Source organism: Selaginella moellendorffii, unplaced genomic scaffold, assembly GCF_000143415.4.
Source record: "Selaginella moellendorffii unplaced genomic scaffold, v1.0 SELMOscaffold_61, whole genome shotgun sequence".
Taxonomy (NCBI): domain Eukaryota; kingdom Viridiplantae; phylum Streptophyta; class Lycopodiopsida; order Selaginellales; family Selaginellaceae; genus Selaginella; species Selaginella moellendorffii.
In genome coordinates, this window is record NW_003314322.1 from 1,168,538 (window position 1) to 1,184,459 (window position 15,922).

At 51.4% G+C, this 15,922-nt stretch overlaps 4 protein-coding genes across 4 annotated transcripts; 2 read left to right on the top strand and 2 right to left on the bottom strand.

The window, feature by feature from the left end:
• Window positions 1-45: 45 nt before the first annotated feature.
• On the bottom strand, window positions 46-857 carry LOC9645072 (bifunctional adenosine 5'-phosphosulfate phosphorylase/adenylylsulfatase HINT4). Its single transcript, XM_002984277.2, has 6 exons — window positions 761-857; window positions 659-705; window positions 537-610; window positions 399-465; window positions 246-323; window positions 46-182 (listed from the first exon to the last, which is right to left on the bottom strand). Exons 1-6 carry the CDS (start codon window positions 839-841, stop codon window positions 83-85), a joined length of 447 nt encoding a protein of 148 aa, XP_002984323.1. The 5' UTR covers window positions 842-857; the 3' UTR covers window positions 46-82.
• A 2,559-nt stretch (window positions 858-3,416) lies between these two features.
• LOC9644038 (O-fucosyltransferase 9) lies at window positions 3,417-6,690 on the bottom strand. The gene is made up of 11 exons (XM_024689272.1): window positions 6,576-6,690; window positions 5,645-6,510; window positions 5,466-5,544; window positions 5,306-5,373; window positions 5,123-5,211; window positions 4,872-5,066; window positions 4,603-4,810; window positions 4,346-4,513; window positions 4,125-4,292; window positions 3,868-4,058; window positions 3,417-3,806 (listed from the first exon to the last, which is right to left on the bottom strand). Exons 2-11 carry the CDS (start codon window positions 6,023-6,025, stop codon window positions 3,602-3,604), a joined length of 1,752 nt encoding a protein of 583 aa, XP_024545040.1. The 5' UTR covers window positions 6,026-6,510; window positions 6,576-6,690; the 3' UTR covers window positions 3,417-3,601.
• Window positions 6,691-7,027: 337 nt separating this feature from the next.
• Window positions 7,028-8,873, top strand: LOC112351401 (probable GTP-binding protein OBGM, mitochondrial). The gene is made up of 4 exons (XM_024689273.1): window positions 7,028-7,233; window positions 7,293-7,375; window positions 7,461-7,523; window positions 7,586-8,873. Exons 1-4 carry the CDS (start codon window positions 7,047-7,049, stop codon window positions 8,693-8,695), a joined length of 1,443 nt encoding a protein of 480 aa, XP_024545041.1. The 5' UTR covers window positions 7,028-7,046; the 3' UTR covers window positions 8,696-8,873.
• Window positions 8,874-9,171: 298 nt separating this feature from the next.
• LOC9644039 (cationic peroxidase 2) lies at window positions 9,172-10,606 on the top strand. The gene is made up of 4 exons (XM_002984166.2): window positions 9,172-9,565; window positions 9,630-9,809; window positions 9,883-10,045; window positions 10,098-10,606. The coding sequence occupies exons 1-4, from the start codon at window positions 9,365-9,367 to the stop codon at window positions 10,502-10,504; spliced, it is 951 nt and encodes a 316-aa protein (XP_002984212.1). The 5' UTR covers window positions 9,172-9,364; the 3' UTR covers window positions 10,505-10,606.
• The last annotated feature ends 5,316 nt before the right edge of the window (window positions 10,607-15,922 follow it).

Below are 15,922 nucleotides of genomic sequence, written 5' to 3' on the forward strand. Positions count from 1 at the left end.
TCTGCAAAGTTGGGATGATTTCATGATGGGTGTAAAAAGAATGTATTTTTTTTTTCCTTTTCGAAAGATCATGGTCGAAAGATCATGAGGATTTGGTGGAGGAACTCAAAGATCGCAGCACTTCCTCGGCAGTGATCCATCCGCCGAGGCAACCCAGCGATTTATACTTGACGGCCCCCCACCTGAGAATTCGAGAAAATCGTAGAGGTGAGGCTTGATCGAAGAGAACAGAGGAGGGAGCTTACCAGGATTTGAAAGGCATGGCAATACAATGTAGATGGAGGTGGCTCACGCTGTTATATGGAGGCCGATGGAATCCAAACCTGTAAGCACGTAAACTCGAGAAAATGTGAGTGAGGAAGCATGAAACACAGCAAGAAGGTCATAGATATGATCACTTGTAGCTCTCGGCCCCAGGAGCGTCCTTCCGCAGCAACGATTCTCCAAGTTTGAGCATCCGCTCGACTGGCAAGAGAAAGAATTATCTCTCTCTCTCTCTCTCTCAAAATCTAAGGAAACGCGGAAGGTTTTATTACCGAGTAGAGCATGCTCGTCACCCCTGAGGCTGTTGATGTTCTTGATGTGCTCGACTGGAACCACAAGGTAATGCCTGCAGCGAGCAATGAAAATTTTCATTCCAAAACTTTGTCTATGCTACTTGGATCCTGATGGGCTCCGGTCCTCAAATGCTAGCAACTCGTCATCCTGCAGTGGTGATGGCCATGAGTCCAGCTCAAGGAAGTAGAGCTGAATAGAGAACCTGGAAGAGAATACTGCTGGTCCGGCCTGCGCATTTCCCCAGCGCGATCTCACAAAAAGGGCAAAGAGCTCCAGCGCCCATCAGCCCTAAAACAAATTCTTTTTAGAAACAAGTGTTACATTTTAGAAACTAATGATTTAAAATGTCGCGAGATCATTTCTAGCTGGACCTTAAAAAATAAAAACTTTATTCTATCATCTAAAGAACTAGAGCAAAAAAGATGTTTGTAAAATATGCCTTTAGGATATTAAACTCGATCCCTTAATATTCGCTACATAGAGAGATCGAGGCTGCCATCTCGCCATCCACAAAGATTGCTACCATTCCATGCAAGTGTGTTTCCTTCATTTTAAAAACAAGCATACTGCAGGCGCAAATAATATTGGGTTTTTAGGCATCTATTTGGCTGCCAAAAAATCTGACTATTTGCAGAGGAAGCCTTTTCCGATGAACGACTCAAGCAAACGGATTGTGCGCTTGCGCACTTCTACAACCGAAGCTCCTCGCTCCGCAACGCGAGTTGGGTGGCTTCTTGGTTGAGGAACTCGTCCATGGCCGAGAAGTCATAGCAAAGTTGGCCCATACATGGCTTCCTTAGTACTGCGAGGGAAATGATGGACAAGCAAAGCTGCAAGGCAAGTCACAGGCAAAAGCATATTATAAACCATCGTTTCATTGCCAGGGAGATAAACACTGCAGTCTTGTATTGTTCCTCATCGAGTTTCAACTCTACGTGGCAAAGATCCAGTACTCTGACTACGAGTCCCTGCAAGAATGATCATGATGTCCGCTTAGATAGGAATTTTGACAGTTTGCTGAGCAGCCACACTTCAAATTTAGTGATTGTCAAAATTTCTATCCAAGCCTCCGGTATCAGCACTGCTCTCGCCAGCTTCCAGATTTGCTGCTGCTCGGGCCAGTTTCCATATCTGCCAGAGGGCTTTGATGATCATCATCCTCATTGTCTCCATGCCGCACTGCGCCATTGTCTCGTGCATGCCCTGCCTCGTAGATCTGATACCCAAAGCTCACAAGCCGTTGGAGGCGGAGATCCTTCAGTTGTGAGGTTCGCCCCTTAGGCTCGCAGACGAGCTCGAGAAAGTCCTCGTACTGCAACCCGAGCTTATCCCACGGGTAGGAAGGCGGTTCACAAGAGGAACCAGGCCTGTCTACAGGCAAGACCATCACCCCTTTAACCGAGTAAGGTGGGATGAAATACGGACGCTCTTTCATAGGGAATTCTTGGTGGAGGAAGGAGTAGAGCCGGTTAAGGTGCCTGGCATCGTTGTCAGACCAAAACTGAGGAATGTAGAAGGAGAAATATGCAAGGTCCTTTAACCTCTGCAAGCAGAGCCAGGTAGAATATGGCCTGCCCATCTGCTGGAGAGAAAAATGAGTGTTAGAACTTGTTCAAGGCACACGACTTAGCTATTCGTGCTCGAGTTGAAGCGGTTCCATTCGATTTGGACGGGCTTGTAGATTCACTGGTAGACCGGCTTGTGATTCCCAATACTTTGATTTGATCAACGGAAATAGTGCTAGAATTGTGTTTGGTGAGACTGTCATTCAAGGATACCACAAGATCCCTGGATTTGTAGCATACCTTGCTACAGTTTTCCCAGGGATAACAGCAAGCATTACCAGTTCTTGCTGTAATCCCGATGCTACCAATGCTTGCTGTGTTCCAGATCCCTGGGAAATTTCTAGCAAGGTATGCATGGGAAGAGGAGAGTTGTTGTGGAGGCCCCGACCTCGAACTTGCGGCAAGAGAAACCATCCACATCATGAGATCACGGCACAGCATCCTGTCGAAAAGCTTTTGCCCGTTCACGATGCTTCCACACTTTGCAAGTTTAGTTTCCAATCAAAGAAAGCATCGACTTACCATGATGTGGGTGGCCATGGCATCACGCCTTTCAAGCTTCTGTGCCAAAGTTGTCGTCGAGAATTCCTGTAAGATTCCATTGGCATAAAAAAAAAGTCAGAATCCGGCCATGGGCAGGGTGGCACATCCATGAGCTGGACGCCTTGGTCGGGGATGCCTCGCAGCGCAAGGGAGGAGAGGTAGCGAGAGACAGTATTATGCCAGACGCCACCATGGCAAGTTGCGTTGACAAATCGAATGAACATCAGCTCCCTGTTACGATCTGCCCATAGAGCTGGTAGAAACATGGGCATAAATGTTCCCAGTTCTATGTTCCGCACTGCGCAGACATTGGCAGAGAAAGATAAGAGGAAATCAAGAATCTAGCTTCGTGGAACCACGCCTAGATTTGGATGCATCATGTGGGGGAGCCTCCACAAAATCGTCGACCTGTTCATGGGATCGCAGCACAATAGAGCCCTCGCTCCAATATGTAGCAAACTGCAGGCGCGCCGTCGGGGAAGCCAGCAAAGTCCGCTCGGCCATTTCGATGTCACTCGGCTCGCCCAGCTCGGCCATGACGATGTCTCTCGGCTCGCCCAGCGACGATGATCCACTCACGGCCAGTGCCCTTGATCAGCCGCAGGACGCCTCAAAGAGCAACACAGGGACGATCATCCGACGGCCTGGATGACCATGCAACACACGGACGGTGGCGATGTAATCGTACACTCGCGAAAGGTTTAAGATCGTTCGTACAAGTCCTTTCAAATAACTAAAAACCTGTTATAGTTATGATAATAGTTATAATAAGAATATCCACTGGATCCCCTAGATTTTAGCTATACATATTTTCTTTTAATCAGATCATCCCTCCAGGGAGATTAAAATTACAGCGCCGTGGTATCCGCACCTCGTGGTGCTCAAAAGAATCGAAGACAAACCTTAAAGAGAGAAACAAAATCACTTTAAGAAACTCACATGCCAACGAGGGTGGCCGACTCGTTGGCTGTGCTGCCCGAGTGCTTGACGCGAGGCTTTGGCGGAGGGGGAGGATTCTCCAGGCACATACAGTCCGGGGCCGGGTACGTGTAGATCGAAGCGCTCGACTTGCGCATCTCGTGGCCCTTGACGTCGTTGTGTCTTTGCATTGCTTGCAAATGCTTTGAGAACGATTCCCAGCTGCAGTCGAGTGAAACTTAGAGAACAGAGAAAGGAAAAGAAGGGAGGAAGACGTGCTTACCTGATGCTGGGTCTGTCCAAGAGTTGCACCAGCTTTCGCTTGTCCGGACGTATCGTTTTCGCGTAGCCCTTGTTGAGAAATCGCCTATGGCCGATCAAAAAATGTGGGAAATTGCCACCTTGTGTCGTGACAAAAGCCTCGCTGTGCAGACAAACTGTATAGTCCAGTGCGGCTAATCTCGAGGAGTGCATCTGAGGAAAACCAAAGAACAAGTCATATGGTCAGGGCCTCGTTCAATATCAAAATGTAGAGCTTGCCTTGAATGGTGCAAGCTCCTCATCTGTCAGTAACGTTTCTTTAGTTTGAAGGCTCGGAAACATCTGCTTCAGCGGAAGCATGGTTCTCTCCTCCTTGTAGATCTTCCCCGCAGCCAGAAATATGGGCGTAGAGTTCTTGAATCCCATTCCCCTGAGCATCATTCCGACCTGCAAGTGGCTTTAGACGCGCCAAAGAAATCACGAGAGCAAAGCGACGGTACCTCCAGTGGAGTGAGGGGACACTTCCCATCCATCCTGTTACCACCTGGACTGATTATACGGCCCTTCCTGTTGAACTTGCCTTTCCAGCCCTTCTCGCGTGCAGCATCCATCTCCAGCTTTTCCTCTTCGCCTCCATCGTAAATACAACACGAAAACGCCACCATGTCCTGTAAAGGAATGACGAAAAAGAAAAACAAAACGACACCGTCGTTTGTTGACATCTGCTCAGAGATGGCGAACGTAAAAAACACGTTACCTCTTCGAACCGCAAATGCACAGCGACATACTTCCCACCGTTCCCAGAGCTGCGCTCTACCATACGCTGAACTAGCAGCTGGCCAATGTCGGAAATCGGCTTTGCGAATCTCAGAGCCTCGTAGTTAGTGAAGCATCTAAGCCGCTGCAGAGGTAAAGGAATGTGATCATACGCTAAACGGTTTGCAAAGGGAGCTATTCTGATGACTCTGTTGCCAGCAATACTGTTTGAATTAGATGACAGTCAAAAGGTAGAAAAAAAGAGCTTACCCGGTTTCAAGGAGCTTGGGGAGGACTTTGTCGAGATAAAAGCTGGGTGGAGATAGAGCCTTGATCCTAAAGTTGAAAATATTACTGAGGTTGCCTACGCTGTCCATGAGATCATCGGGGAGCCGGCTGACAACTCTCACGTCCCTCTGGAGCGCATTAATAAAATGCTGCTCATCATATATCTCCCCGAAAGTGCTGCAATTAACAATCACACACATGAGAGTGAAGAAAGGAAAACAAAAGGCACGCACCTCCTATCCTGCCAAACACTATTAAAATGAAACTCCGGGACAACAAGGGTCGCGTTCAAAAGTGCTGCTACAGCAACAGCGTTGCATATCTATCACCAAGGAAAAAGAGCCACGAAAAGAATCTCAATCACCCACGGCATTCTTCGAAGAAGAAAAAAAAAACCAAAAAATCCACAGACTTACGGAAGATCTCTGCTGGTTCAAGCCCCCGTTTGCCTCTATCATCACGAATCCATTCGATGGAGGTAAATCTGGACACACATGCACGAACAAAATCCAAGATAGTTAGCTCTTCTTCGTGTTTTTTCTCTAATCGAGATCGAGAAAGATGGTTGTCACTCACCAGTGCTATTCGAAGAATGACGATCCAAACAAGGAACCCAGCCCTCTCCCTCCTTTGGAAACTGCCACACAGCCTTAATCTGGAAGAATTCGCGAAGAACCAAAAAAAAAAAAAAGAAACAAAGGGAGAGGAGATTTTTCTTAGTCACACCACACAAAAGCAAATCTCATCGATCATACCCCGGTGTTGTTGGAAGCCCGCATTGCCGGCCACAAATTCGCGAACACCTCGGGGCTCCGGTACCTGGAGCCGGGAGGATCCGGCTTCCTCACCCGCGGCAAATCCAGCGTCATGGTGCTCATGTAGAGCAGCATTCCCGAGATGTAGATAATGGGCGCAATCAGCAAGAGCTTGTGCTGCCGGAGGAGAATCGAGAGGACGAGGCAAGAGAGGCGCTGCATGAGCGTTCTTGAGGAGGAAGAAGGGGAGCGCTTGCTGCCACTGCCGCTGCCGCTGCTCCGCCCATTCGTGCTGGCGCTGGGCGAGGACGAGAGAGGAGGAGGAAAAGAATTCTGCTGCGGCTGCTCCTGTTGCTGCATGGATCGGCTAGGCGGCACCATCAAACCCGATCCATCACTCGATTCGCCTCGCCGCCCGCCCAGCAGCAAGCGACAGATCGATCGGGACGATATTAATGCCCAGCTCCATCCAAATTCGTATCCCAGGAACCCTAAAAAAGGGCTCGCCCACAAATAAACCCTACTGGATGAGAGAGAGAGAAGAACGTTGGCCCCTTTGAGTCCTCGATCTAGGCGGCGGTGGCGGTGGAAGAAGAAGAAGCGGCGGAGCTCTCGTCCTTGGCGGCGCCAGATCTATCCTCGCCGCCCTCCTGCTGCTCGGGGTCGCCGTAGAAGAGATTGAGCGGAAAGAGATCCTTGGAGAGGGAGATTGGGCGCTTGAGATAGACGTAGCACTTCTTGTACGAGGCGGTGCGATAGAAGTACTTCTTCCGGGGATTGAATTTCTTCTTGGCGTCCATGTTCATCGTGTGGACCTTCTCCACGTCTAGGCCATAGACGAGCTGGAGGACCCTCTTGATCTCTAGCTGCATTGGACGAGAGAGAGAGAGATCGATCGATGAGTCTCAAAGAAGAGATTTCTAACGCTCACCTTGCCGGCCCTGGGATACGTCCGGAAGCACAGCTCCTTGAGATCGTTGGGGCGGGGCGGGAGCTGCAATCGCAGCGGGATGTTGGCGAGGTAGATGACCCGGCCCAGATTCTTGCACGTCGTCTTGATCGGCCCGCGGTGGCTCCACTGCCCGAATGGCGCGCCCTCCAGTGCCCCCTGCTGCGACGCCTCCAGCGCCGGGCCTGCCCTCCTCTCCCACGCCCTGGATCTTCCAGGCCCTGCCGCCGCCGCCGCCGCCGCCGCCGCGGCTCTAGCCCCCGGCCCAAATCTCCTCGCTCTCGAAGCTGCTTGCGGCGATGCCGATGATGCTGGCGCTTCAGGATCGCGCCGCGCTCCAAACCTGGCCACCGCCGCTGCCATGCGCGTCCCGAATCTCCGAGCGATCGGCATTGCCTATTTTCTCTAGAACCCTAAAAGGACATAACGGGCCATTAGAACCCTAAAACTTCGATGAAGCAGCGGCCATGGCGGATGGCGCTGGCGAGGGCGCTCCACTGGGAGAAGGACCAGCAGCCGGTGAAGCAAGCCGAGCGCAAGCTCGTGGATCGCTACATTCTCCGAGTCAAGGGCGGGCATGGCGGCGGCGGATGCAACAGCTTTGCCAAGAGCTTGAGCTCTCGGCACGGCCGTGTCAATGGTAAGCGCTCTCTTCTTCTTTTCTCTTGCATCGCAGAGGCTCCAAATGTGATGATCTAGGTGGAAATGGCGGCATTGGAGGGAAGGTGATTCTCAAGAGCACGCCAGAAGTTTACGACTTCAAGAATCTACAGCACGCTGCGGTGATCTTCTTTTTTCTTTGTTTGTTCTTGCCTTCGATCGAGCCTTTATTCTGATCGATCTTTCATTCTTTGTTTTTCTAGACAGGCTGGTGGAAACGGGGGCTCGGGGCTTGACAGGAAGCAAACTGGGAAGAGAGGCTTGGATGAAGTAAGTCTTTGTTCTTGCCTCTCTAAGTTCTAGCGAGAATGATCGAATGAAATCTTTCTCAGGTTCTCTACGTCCCTCTGGGAACAGTCGTCCATCTTTCCGAGGGCACTCTCCCGGACATGACCCAAGACTTCCGGCAACGAGTAGCTCGGAGAACAGTGAAGCAAACTTGGGACGGTGACAAAGACTGGGTGAGGCTGAGCCAGATGTTCTCCAAGGACATATACTCGCACAGGCCCGATCATCCTCCACCACCCCAAGAAACCTCAGAAGAACCGGAAGAGACTAGCGACGACAGTGATCTAGACGAAGACGAAGACGAAGAAGAAGAAGATGACGATGACGACGGTGCCTCTTCCTCGTCGTCCGAGGACGCGCCGCGCGTCCTCAAGATCCCGAGACCGATCATCCGGAGCAACGTAGCCGAGCTGCTGGAGCCCAACCAGACGCTGGTGGTAGCCGTGGGTGGCGCCGGGGGTAGAGGCAACGCGGCACTCCCCCGCTCGCTCCCGAAGAAGAGCAAGTGGCCGAACGGACTCCCGCGCCTGGAGAACGAGCCCGGCGAGCCCGGCAGCGAGGCGGTGCTCATCCTGGAGCTCAAGAGCATCGCCGACGTTGGTCTCGTGGGGGCTCCAAACGCCGGCAAGAGCACGCTGCTGGGCTCCATGTCCAAAGCGAAGCCGTGCGTGGGGAGCTACCCCTTCACCACGCTCAGGCCGATCATCGGGAGGGTGGAGTTCCCGGACTACTACTGCTTCAGCGTCGCCGACGTCCCGGGGCTCATCGAGGGCGCTCACGAGAACCGGGGCCTGGGGTTCCACTTCCTCCGGCACGTCGAGCGCACGAAGGTGTTCGTCTACGTGCTGGATGCGTCGCTCGGGGTGGCGGGCAGGGAGGGGGACTACGCGTGGGATCAGCTGGAGCAGCTCAAGTATGAGATGGAGTGCTACCGGAGCGGGATGACCAAGCGGCGGTCGATCGTAGTGGCGAACAAGATGGACGAGGAGGGGGCCGAGGAGGTGGTGAGGGAGCTGAGGAGGAGGACGGAGCTCCCCGTGTATCCGGTGTGCGCTGTTCTTGGCGAGGGGGTTGAGGAGCTCAAGGAAGGGATGCGGCAGATGGTGGAGTGCGATGATGGGGATGCGCCGGACTTGCAGGAGCTCAAGATTTGAGGTGGTGTGTGATCTTTTGAGTTAGAGTTCCAATGTTGGCATGGCATCTCACTACTCGGATCATCTTGGTCCTACAAGATAGCTTTTGCTCAAGATGCCGCAGTACAGTATCTTTTTGTGGGTGGTGATGCTCCATCTCTTCTGAATTGCCCAAGAAAAAACCAGCTTATTGAAGATATGTTGGAGCGCAATCTGTGATTGTGAAACAAGAGGATTTAGATGTTTGCCACCAGAGGGCATTTGCTAGAAAGAATGCGTCAGTGGAACGATTGGGTTTGGTGCTACTCCCCGTCCAGAAGTATGCGGGAGTTTAAAATCCCAGCACAGTAGCTAGCTAGTCCAAGATTGGAATAAAGCGAAGAAAGAAGGGTGGCTCCTTCGTGTTTGGGAGATCTTACAGTGGAGCATCTATCATGTTGGTGGTGGTCACCAGCAAGATAGCGCACTTTGGACGAAGAACGTAAGAATTTTTGCTTGGTCTCTCCGTGTGGGGTTGGAGGACTGTAGCTAAAGCTTCACGACGCAAGGCCTTTCACTCGGAGCCAAAAGCAATCAGTTTTGTGGGCTGTGGAGGCAACTTTTTTGTTCGCCGCTAGTACACGCCTTTGAAGATGGGGAGCAGCGGTATAAAGCTGGCAATCGCGAAGAACGCAGCAGCATCTTTGCAACATGGAGCTCACGGTTTTGGCGTTGCTCATAGTCGCGGCGGCTTACAATCTTGCAGAAGGTGCGACGAGGATTGGATTCTACGACGGCTCGTGCCCTCGAGTGGAAGCCATCGTCAAGTCCACAGTGAGATCACACATGAGCTCCAATCCTATGATTGGAGCAGGCGTTCTTCGCTTGCATTTCCACGACTGCTTTGTCCGAGTGGGTTTGAAGCTCGTTTGAAGCTTTGATTTGATCCTGAGCTTCCGTCCGCTCGTTTCTTCAGGGCTGTGATGGCTCCATTCTCATCGACGGCCCGAGCGCGGAGAAAGCGGCGCTGGCCAACCTCGGCCTCCGGGGCTTCGAAGTTATAGACGATGCGAAGCGGCAGATCGAGGCAGCGTGTCCGGGAGTTGTGTCGTGCGCCGACATTCTTGCGCTCGCTGCCAGGGACGCGGTCTCAGAGGTATCAAATCACGAACTTTCGATCGTCAGCTATTATAACAATCCGTGCGCTGTGTCTTGATCAATGACCTTAGAGTGGAGGACAGTTCTGGCCAGTTCCTCTGGGCCGACGGGACGGAAGAGTTTCCTCTGCCTCGGACGCATCAAACATGCCCTCGCCACTCGACTCGGTCGCGGTGCTCAAGCAAAAGTTCTCGGCCAAAGGACTCACAACTCTGGATCTCGCAACTCTCAGTGGTACGTAAAATCACTCGAGCTTTCTCGATCAATCGACAAATCTGCCATACAGGTGCTCACACGATCGGCCAGACCGACTGCCGCTTTTTCAGCTACCGCCTCTACAACTTCTCGTCCACCGGCAAGCCGGATCCATCCATGAGCCAGAGCACTCTCGCTATGCTCCAGCAGCAGTGTCCCAGGGGTGACGCGGGGCTCAACAAGGTGGCGCTGGACACGGGCAGCCAGGGCTCGTTCGACAGCAGCTACTTCAAGAACTTGCGGAATGGTGGCGGGGTGCTGGAGTCGGACCAGCGCCTCATGGACGACACCGGGGCGCGCATCACGGTGACGGCGTTTGGAGTGGCCGGGGTGACGTTCCGGGCGGGGTTCGTGGCGTCCATGCTCCGGATGAGCGACATACAGGTGCTCACTGGGAGTGATGGAGAGATTAGAAGAGCTTGCAATGCAGTGAATTGAATGGAAAAATCTAGCAAAAGTTTGTGAGAAAGCTCAAAAGCAATGAGACATGGCTGGAGCTCATCTACCTGGACATGTACAACAGACAGTGTTTACTGGTAATTGTCGACATTTCATTTCTCACAATTCTTCATAAGAATTTATAACATACAAGAAAATATAATGCCTTCAAACATTCTTCTTTTTAAATAAATAAAAAATTGATAGTGTGAGAGCCAAGTGTACGGCTACGATGCCGTATACTAATATTAGCGTAGTGGATTTTGGTAGCCGTCAGATTGGTTTCAATCCGGACCACTCGCTCCTGTATATAAGCTAGGGTTTTTGGGCTAATTGATATGCACATTTCTGTATTCCCTTTCCATATTCCATGCACTCACATTGGTGGAGATGAGGGGCACCTTTGATTGTCCCTGGGGAGTACTTGGATTTGGGATTTCGGTTTAGATTTAGCTTTTGCATTGTCTAGATCTAGCTTTTTCCATTTCCTTTCTTTTGTTCTTTCCTTTCAGGATTTTGGTTTAGATCTAGCTTTTTGCATTGTCTAGATCTACCATTTCTTTCCAACTTTTTGTCATTTCTCTTCTTTTGCTCTTTCTTTTTCATTCATCTTCATGGCCGATCCGCAATCTCCTCCTTTGGCTCTAGAGCAGCAGTTGGTTCAATTGCTTGATGCTATGCGCTTGCAATTGAACAACCAAACTCAGTTGATGGTGGCGTTCACGGCACATTGTTAGGAATCCCCTAATTCTTGCCACATTCCTGACTCTCGCCGGATTTCTGACCTGCAGACCACATTCCTGACTCTCGAGACACTTCCCGATTCCTGAGTCTCGAGCCACATTCCTGATGATGATGTGGCGCCTTCTCGACCTCAGCTGTATTTAGGCCATCCTCGATCCAAGAGTGGTGGAGCTTCATCAACCTATAGTATATATAGGTTAGCCTTGTTCCATTTCTTCACAATCTGAATCAACACCAGTCTAAGGCCTTTTCTTTGTTTTCACTAGCTTTTTCTCTTTGTCTTTAGCATTTTCTAGTCTTGATCTTGTTGGGGGTCTTGACAGTTTGATTCAGATTGTGTTTTTTGCTTTTCTTTTAGCTCGTTTTGATTATTTGATTGCCTTTGTCTTTTTCCCCCTTTTCTTTTCTTTCTTCTTGCCAATGGAGTCTCCAAGCCATCCTGATTTCTTTGCCGAAGTCCTTGCAAAAATCCAGTCTGAGAATACCGAGCTGAAGGCGACCCTTCTTCGCATGCAGCAGGAGCTTGCTTCACTTTCGGCTCAAGGATCCAGCAAAGTTCCTGAACCGAAGGTGAGTTTCCCGGCGAAATTTTCAGGCAAGCGTTCGGAGCTTCGTGGATTTTTGAACCAAATGGAGCTGATCTTTGCACTTCAACATCGGCGGTACCCCACTCCCGAGTCTCAAATCAGCGCGATTGGGACGTTGCTCGAGGGTGCAGCTTTGTCATGGTTTTCTCCTCTTCTGGAGAAGAGCATGAAAGGGGTCGTGGTTCCGGAGCTGATGGATCTTCAATTGTTCAAAGAGAAGCTCGAAGCATGTTTTGGCGAGACGGATCGGGTTCGGGCTGCTACCACAAAGATGAGACGTCTCTCTCAGGGGTCTCGTCCTGCCTCGATCTACGCTGCAGAGTTCCAACTCCTTGCCTTGGACACTCAGTGGGATGAGTGGGCCCTGATTGACCAATTTCGTTTCGGCCTCAACAACGGTGTCAAGGATTTGTTGCTCACCATGGAGGATCCCAAGGACCTATCGGACGCCATCAACAAAGCTGTTCGATGTGACAATCGTCTCTTTGAATGTCGTCAGGAAAGTCGCCGTGCCTCTGTTTTTCCGTCCCAGACTTAGGAATCCCAGCTTGAGTCTTCGGGGCATAGTCCTGAACCTACTGCTCCGGTCCCGATGGATATTTCTGGTACTCCCCGACTCATTAGAGGGAAGTTGAGTCCTGCTGAGAGGCAACGTCGAATATCTCATAATCTTTGCCTCTACTGTGCTGATCCTAATCACAAAGCAGCTGTGTGTCCCAGGAAGCCTCCCCGATTGCTCGAGTTCACTCTGCCTCAAAGTCCACTTCTGTTGCAGTCGGGAAACGACCCTGTCCAAACAGAGTAGAAGCTGTCTGTTTGGACTCCCCAAATAAAAATCACTTTTCTTCCTTATCAAGCTCCTCACCACCTTTCATCAAAGCCACCACCAATTCCTGCAACTTCCGCGTCCCATGTCTCCTTTCTTTCACCGGACAATCAGGACTCAAGGCTTTGGCGCTACTGGACTCGGGTGCAACTTCCTGCTTCATGGACACGGACTTTGCTGCCCGATATCACGTTCCTCTTTCTCCTACCATACGGGATCTGAGGGTTGAAGGCATCGGCGGGCATTTTGTGTCTCCATCTTCTGGACTTAGGGAAACGTTGCCCGTTCGAGTACACATCGGGTCCACCGTCACCGATATCGCCTTCAACATCATTAACAGCAAGTCCTCCTCTGTGGTGCTCGGTCTTCCTTGGTTCCAACTACATCAGCCTCAGATTTGTTGGAAGGACTTACAGCTCATCTCTCCCACATCACCATCTCCCACGGCTTCCCCTGGTGTTCATCGAGTCCGAATCAGGAAAAGTTCCCTAAACTCAAGTCGGGGTTCTGTTCCTGACTCTACGAAGTTTTTATCCTCTTCTTTTTCCTCTCTTCCATCTTACACTGGACAGTATCCTCGTCTCATCATTCCATTTAGTCGTACCCCTTCTCCTATCTCCACAATCACTATGAAAGAACTCCTTCATAAAGAACCTCTTTTTCTTTTTGCTTTGCATGTTTCTCCTGTCAGTCTTCCTGAGAAGTATCATGATTTTGGGGATGTGTTTGACAAGAAAAAAGCTAGTGTACTGCCTGTTCATCGGCCTTATGATTGTCCCATTGATTTACAGGAAGGAGCGTCACCTCCGTGGGGGCCTATCTACGGGTTATCCCCGTCCGAGCTTAAGGCCCTCAAAGAGTACGTGGATGAGAACCTTGCCTCGGGCTACATTCAGCATTCGCAGTCCCCGGCTGGAGCGCCTGTCTTCTTTGTCAAGAAGAAGGATGGGAGCTTGCGGCTAGTAATCGACTACCGAGGTTTGAACAAGGTGACTGTTCGGAACTGTTATCCGTTGCCCCTGATCTCGGACCTGTTGGAACGCCTCGGCGGTGCCCGCTTCTTCACCAAGATCGACCTCCGTGGAGCATACAACCTGATCTGGATCCGGCCTGGTGATGAATGGAAGACTGCGTTCCGAACCCGCTATGGCCACTTCGAGTACACTGTCATGCCATTTGGCGTGACAAATGCTCCAGCGGTTTTCCAACACATGGCGAACGACGTTTTTCGGGAGTTTCTTGATCAGATGGTGATCGTCTACCTCGATGACATCCTCATCTACTCAAAAACTCAGGAGGAGCATGACGAACATGTTTGCAAGGTGCTAGTGAAGCTGCGAGAACACGGCCTATACGCGAAGCTTGAGAAATGTTCCTTTGATCAGTAGTCTATGAAGTTCCTTGGGTACATTGTCACTCCTGAGGGTATCACGATGGATCCTGCTAAAGTCAAGATTATTCTCGAATGGGAGCCTCCACAATCAATGTCGAACGTTCAGGTTTTCTATAAGAGACTAATTTTTCCATTCTACTTTACTCACTTAACCACACCTCCGACCACTTGGAGGAGTCTCATTCACAACCTCCATAAGCCCAACTCAGGACTTGGGGCTTGCTAGCCCCGAGAATGGCATCCATGCCACTCAACCTTAGCACTTGGTCCAAGTGCTCCACGTGTCCGATCCCATGATCGACACCCCAAGGTACCACCGACATATCGGCCCGTTACGCTAAGGCCATGCCCATTTACCTTGGTCACACTGGTGGTCCAACACCACCTACATTCCCATCCCGTCTCTCAAAGACTGGGTCATCCGTCCATGAGTGGTCATCCCAGATCCACTCCTTAACATCCTTAGGATGCCTACAGACATGGGGAATAGCCTTCCCCAATATCTCTGTTTCGGTCCCCACCAAGTCCCTTTCTGTCCTTGGTTGTGTTCGCCAACACTGCCACTGGATCGAGGCCCACCGGCCCGACCACTAAGTCCCACTATCCTCTAGGACTTCCTCACTGTGTGACTGTGTCCTTGGTCACCACACTGGAGGGCTACCCCTCTTCCTTTCCACAGTCTGGGACTTTGGGACACCATTTCGGAACACTGTGGCCTTACACAAGCCTCATGGGTACTCTCCCCGCCTTTCGTCTTTAGGTGCTCTAGCCATGGGCTTAGAGCGAGGTTCCGTTGAGCCACACCAGGTATCCAAGTAGGTAGTGCCACCCACACTTGGACTGGGAGCATCGGCCAGTCGATCTCCCGGGGGAACTAGAGCCGGCTCTTGAACACTTCACCAAGCTACCCCGCTTGTCGGTCCGTGTTCACTCTAGTCTTGGACTTCCCAGTGGGCAGCTCATCACCCAACACTGGGTCCGGCCTTCCTGGGCCAAACTGGCCTTTCCTGGCCAAACTGGCTCCACTGCAGTCCTCCCCCTACTATACTTTTGGAGCTCACCAAACCCCCCAGGGTCTGGGAGACGAACGCTTTGGGCTTTCACCCTCTCAGGCTTCGAACTCGGACTCGGACTCGGACTCGGACTCGGACTCGGATTCGGACTCGGCCTCGGTCTCGGTCTCGGTCCCGATCTCGGTCTCGGTCCCGGTCTCGGTCTTGGTCCCGGTCTCGACTTCGGACTCCATCTCGGGTCCATCTCGGACTCCATCTCGGACTCCACCTCGGACTCCATCTCGGGTCCTTCTCGGACTCCATCTCGGACTCCATCTCGGGTCCATCTCGGGTCCATCTCGGACTCCATCTCGGACTCCATCTCGGGTCCATCTCGGGTCCATCTTGGACTCCATCTCGGACTCCACTTCGGACTCCATATCGGACTCCACTTCGGGTCCATCTCGGACTCCATCTCGGGTCCATCTCAGACTCCATCTCGGACACTTCCATGTGTCATGTGTTGGTCCTTTTTGGTTCCCTTTTTGAAGCCTCGCTTATTGCTCTCTTTGTGCTTGTTCCTCGAGCACTTCGTTGGGAGTTCCACTCCCGCTCTTGACTTTTCAAGTCGGAGCTTTTGGTCCAAACGTGTTACGCTCGTTTGGCTCTCGCTTCGGCCACTACCATGTGGCGCCCTTCTGGCTCCACTTTGGGGCCTAGGGATTTTGTGTCTCACATTTTCCTTGGCTTCGCCAACTTCTACCGCAAATTCATTGATCACTACTCTGACATTGTCCTTCCTCTCACACATCTCACTCGCAAGGATGTTCCCTTCTCTTGGTCTGCTGCTGCCCAGCAGGCCTTCGACACACTCAA

What these genes read in the sequence shown, in the direction of transcription:
- LOC9645072 (XM_002984277.2), bottom strand. Translation starts at nt 841, where the DNA reads ATGGGCGCTGGAGCTCTTTGCCCTTTTTGTGAGATCGCGCTGGGGAAA. An exon ending in CCAGCAGTATTCTCTTCCAG is followed by an intron (nt 706 to 760) that starts GTTCTCTATTCA and finishes TCACCACTGCAG; the next exon opens with GATGACGAGTTGCTAGCATT. An exon ending in TGACGAGCATGCTCTACTCG is followed by an intron (nt 466 to 536) that starts GTAATAAAACCT and finishes TTCTCTTGCCAG; the next exon opens with TCGAGCGGATGCTCAAACTT.
- LOC9644038 (XM_024689272.1), bottom strand. Translation starts at nt 6,025, where the DNA reads ATGGTGCCGCCTAGCCGATCCATGCAGCAACAGGAGCAGCCGCAGCAG. An exon ending in TGCATTTGCGGTTCGAAGAG is followed by an intron (nt 4,514 to 4,602) that starts GTAACGTGTTTT and finishes ATTCCTTTACAG; the next exon opens with GACATGGTGGCGTTTTCGTG. An exon ending in GTCCCCTCACTCCACTGGAG is followed by an intron (nt 4,293 to 4,345) that starts GTACCGTCGCTT and finishes AGCCACTTGCAG; the next exon opens with GTCGGAATGATGCTCAGGGG.
- LOC112351401 (XM_024689273.1), top strand. Translation starts at nt 7,047, where the DNA reads ATGAAGCAGCGGCCATGGCGGATGGCGCTGGCGAGGGCGCTCCACTGG. An exon ending in TCGGCACGGCCGTGTCAATG is followed by an intron (nt 7,234 to 7,292) that starts GTAAGCGCTCTC and finishes GTGATGATCTAG; the next exon opens with GTGGAAATGGCGGCATTGGA. An exon ending in GGAAGAGAGGCTTGGATGAA is followed by an intron (nt 7,524 to 7,585) that starts GTAAGTCTTTGT and finishes AATCTTTCTCAG; the next exon opens with GTTCTCTACGTCCCTCTGGG.
- LOC9644039 (XM_002984166.2), top strand. Translation starts at nt 9,365, where the DNA reads ATGGAGCTCACGGTTTTGGCGTTGCTCATAGTCGCGGCGGCTTACAAT. An exon ending in TCCACGACTGCTTTGTCCGA is followed by an intron (nt 9,566 to 9,629) that starts GTGGGTTTGAAG and finishes TCGTTTCTTCAG; the next exon opens with GGCTGTGATGGCTCCATTCT. An exon ending in GGATCTCGCAACTCTCAGTG is followed by an intron (nt 10,046 to 10,097) that starts GTACGTAAAATC and finishes TCTGCCATACAG; the next exon opens with GTGCTCACACGATCGGCCAG.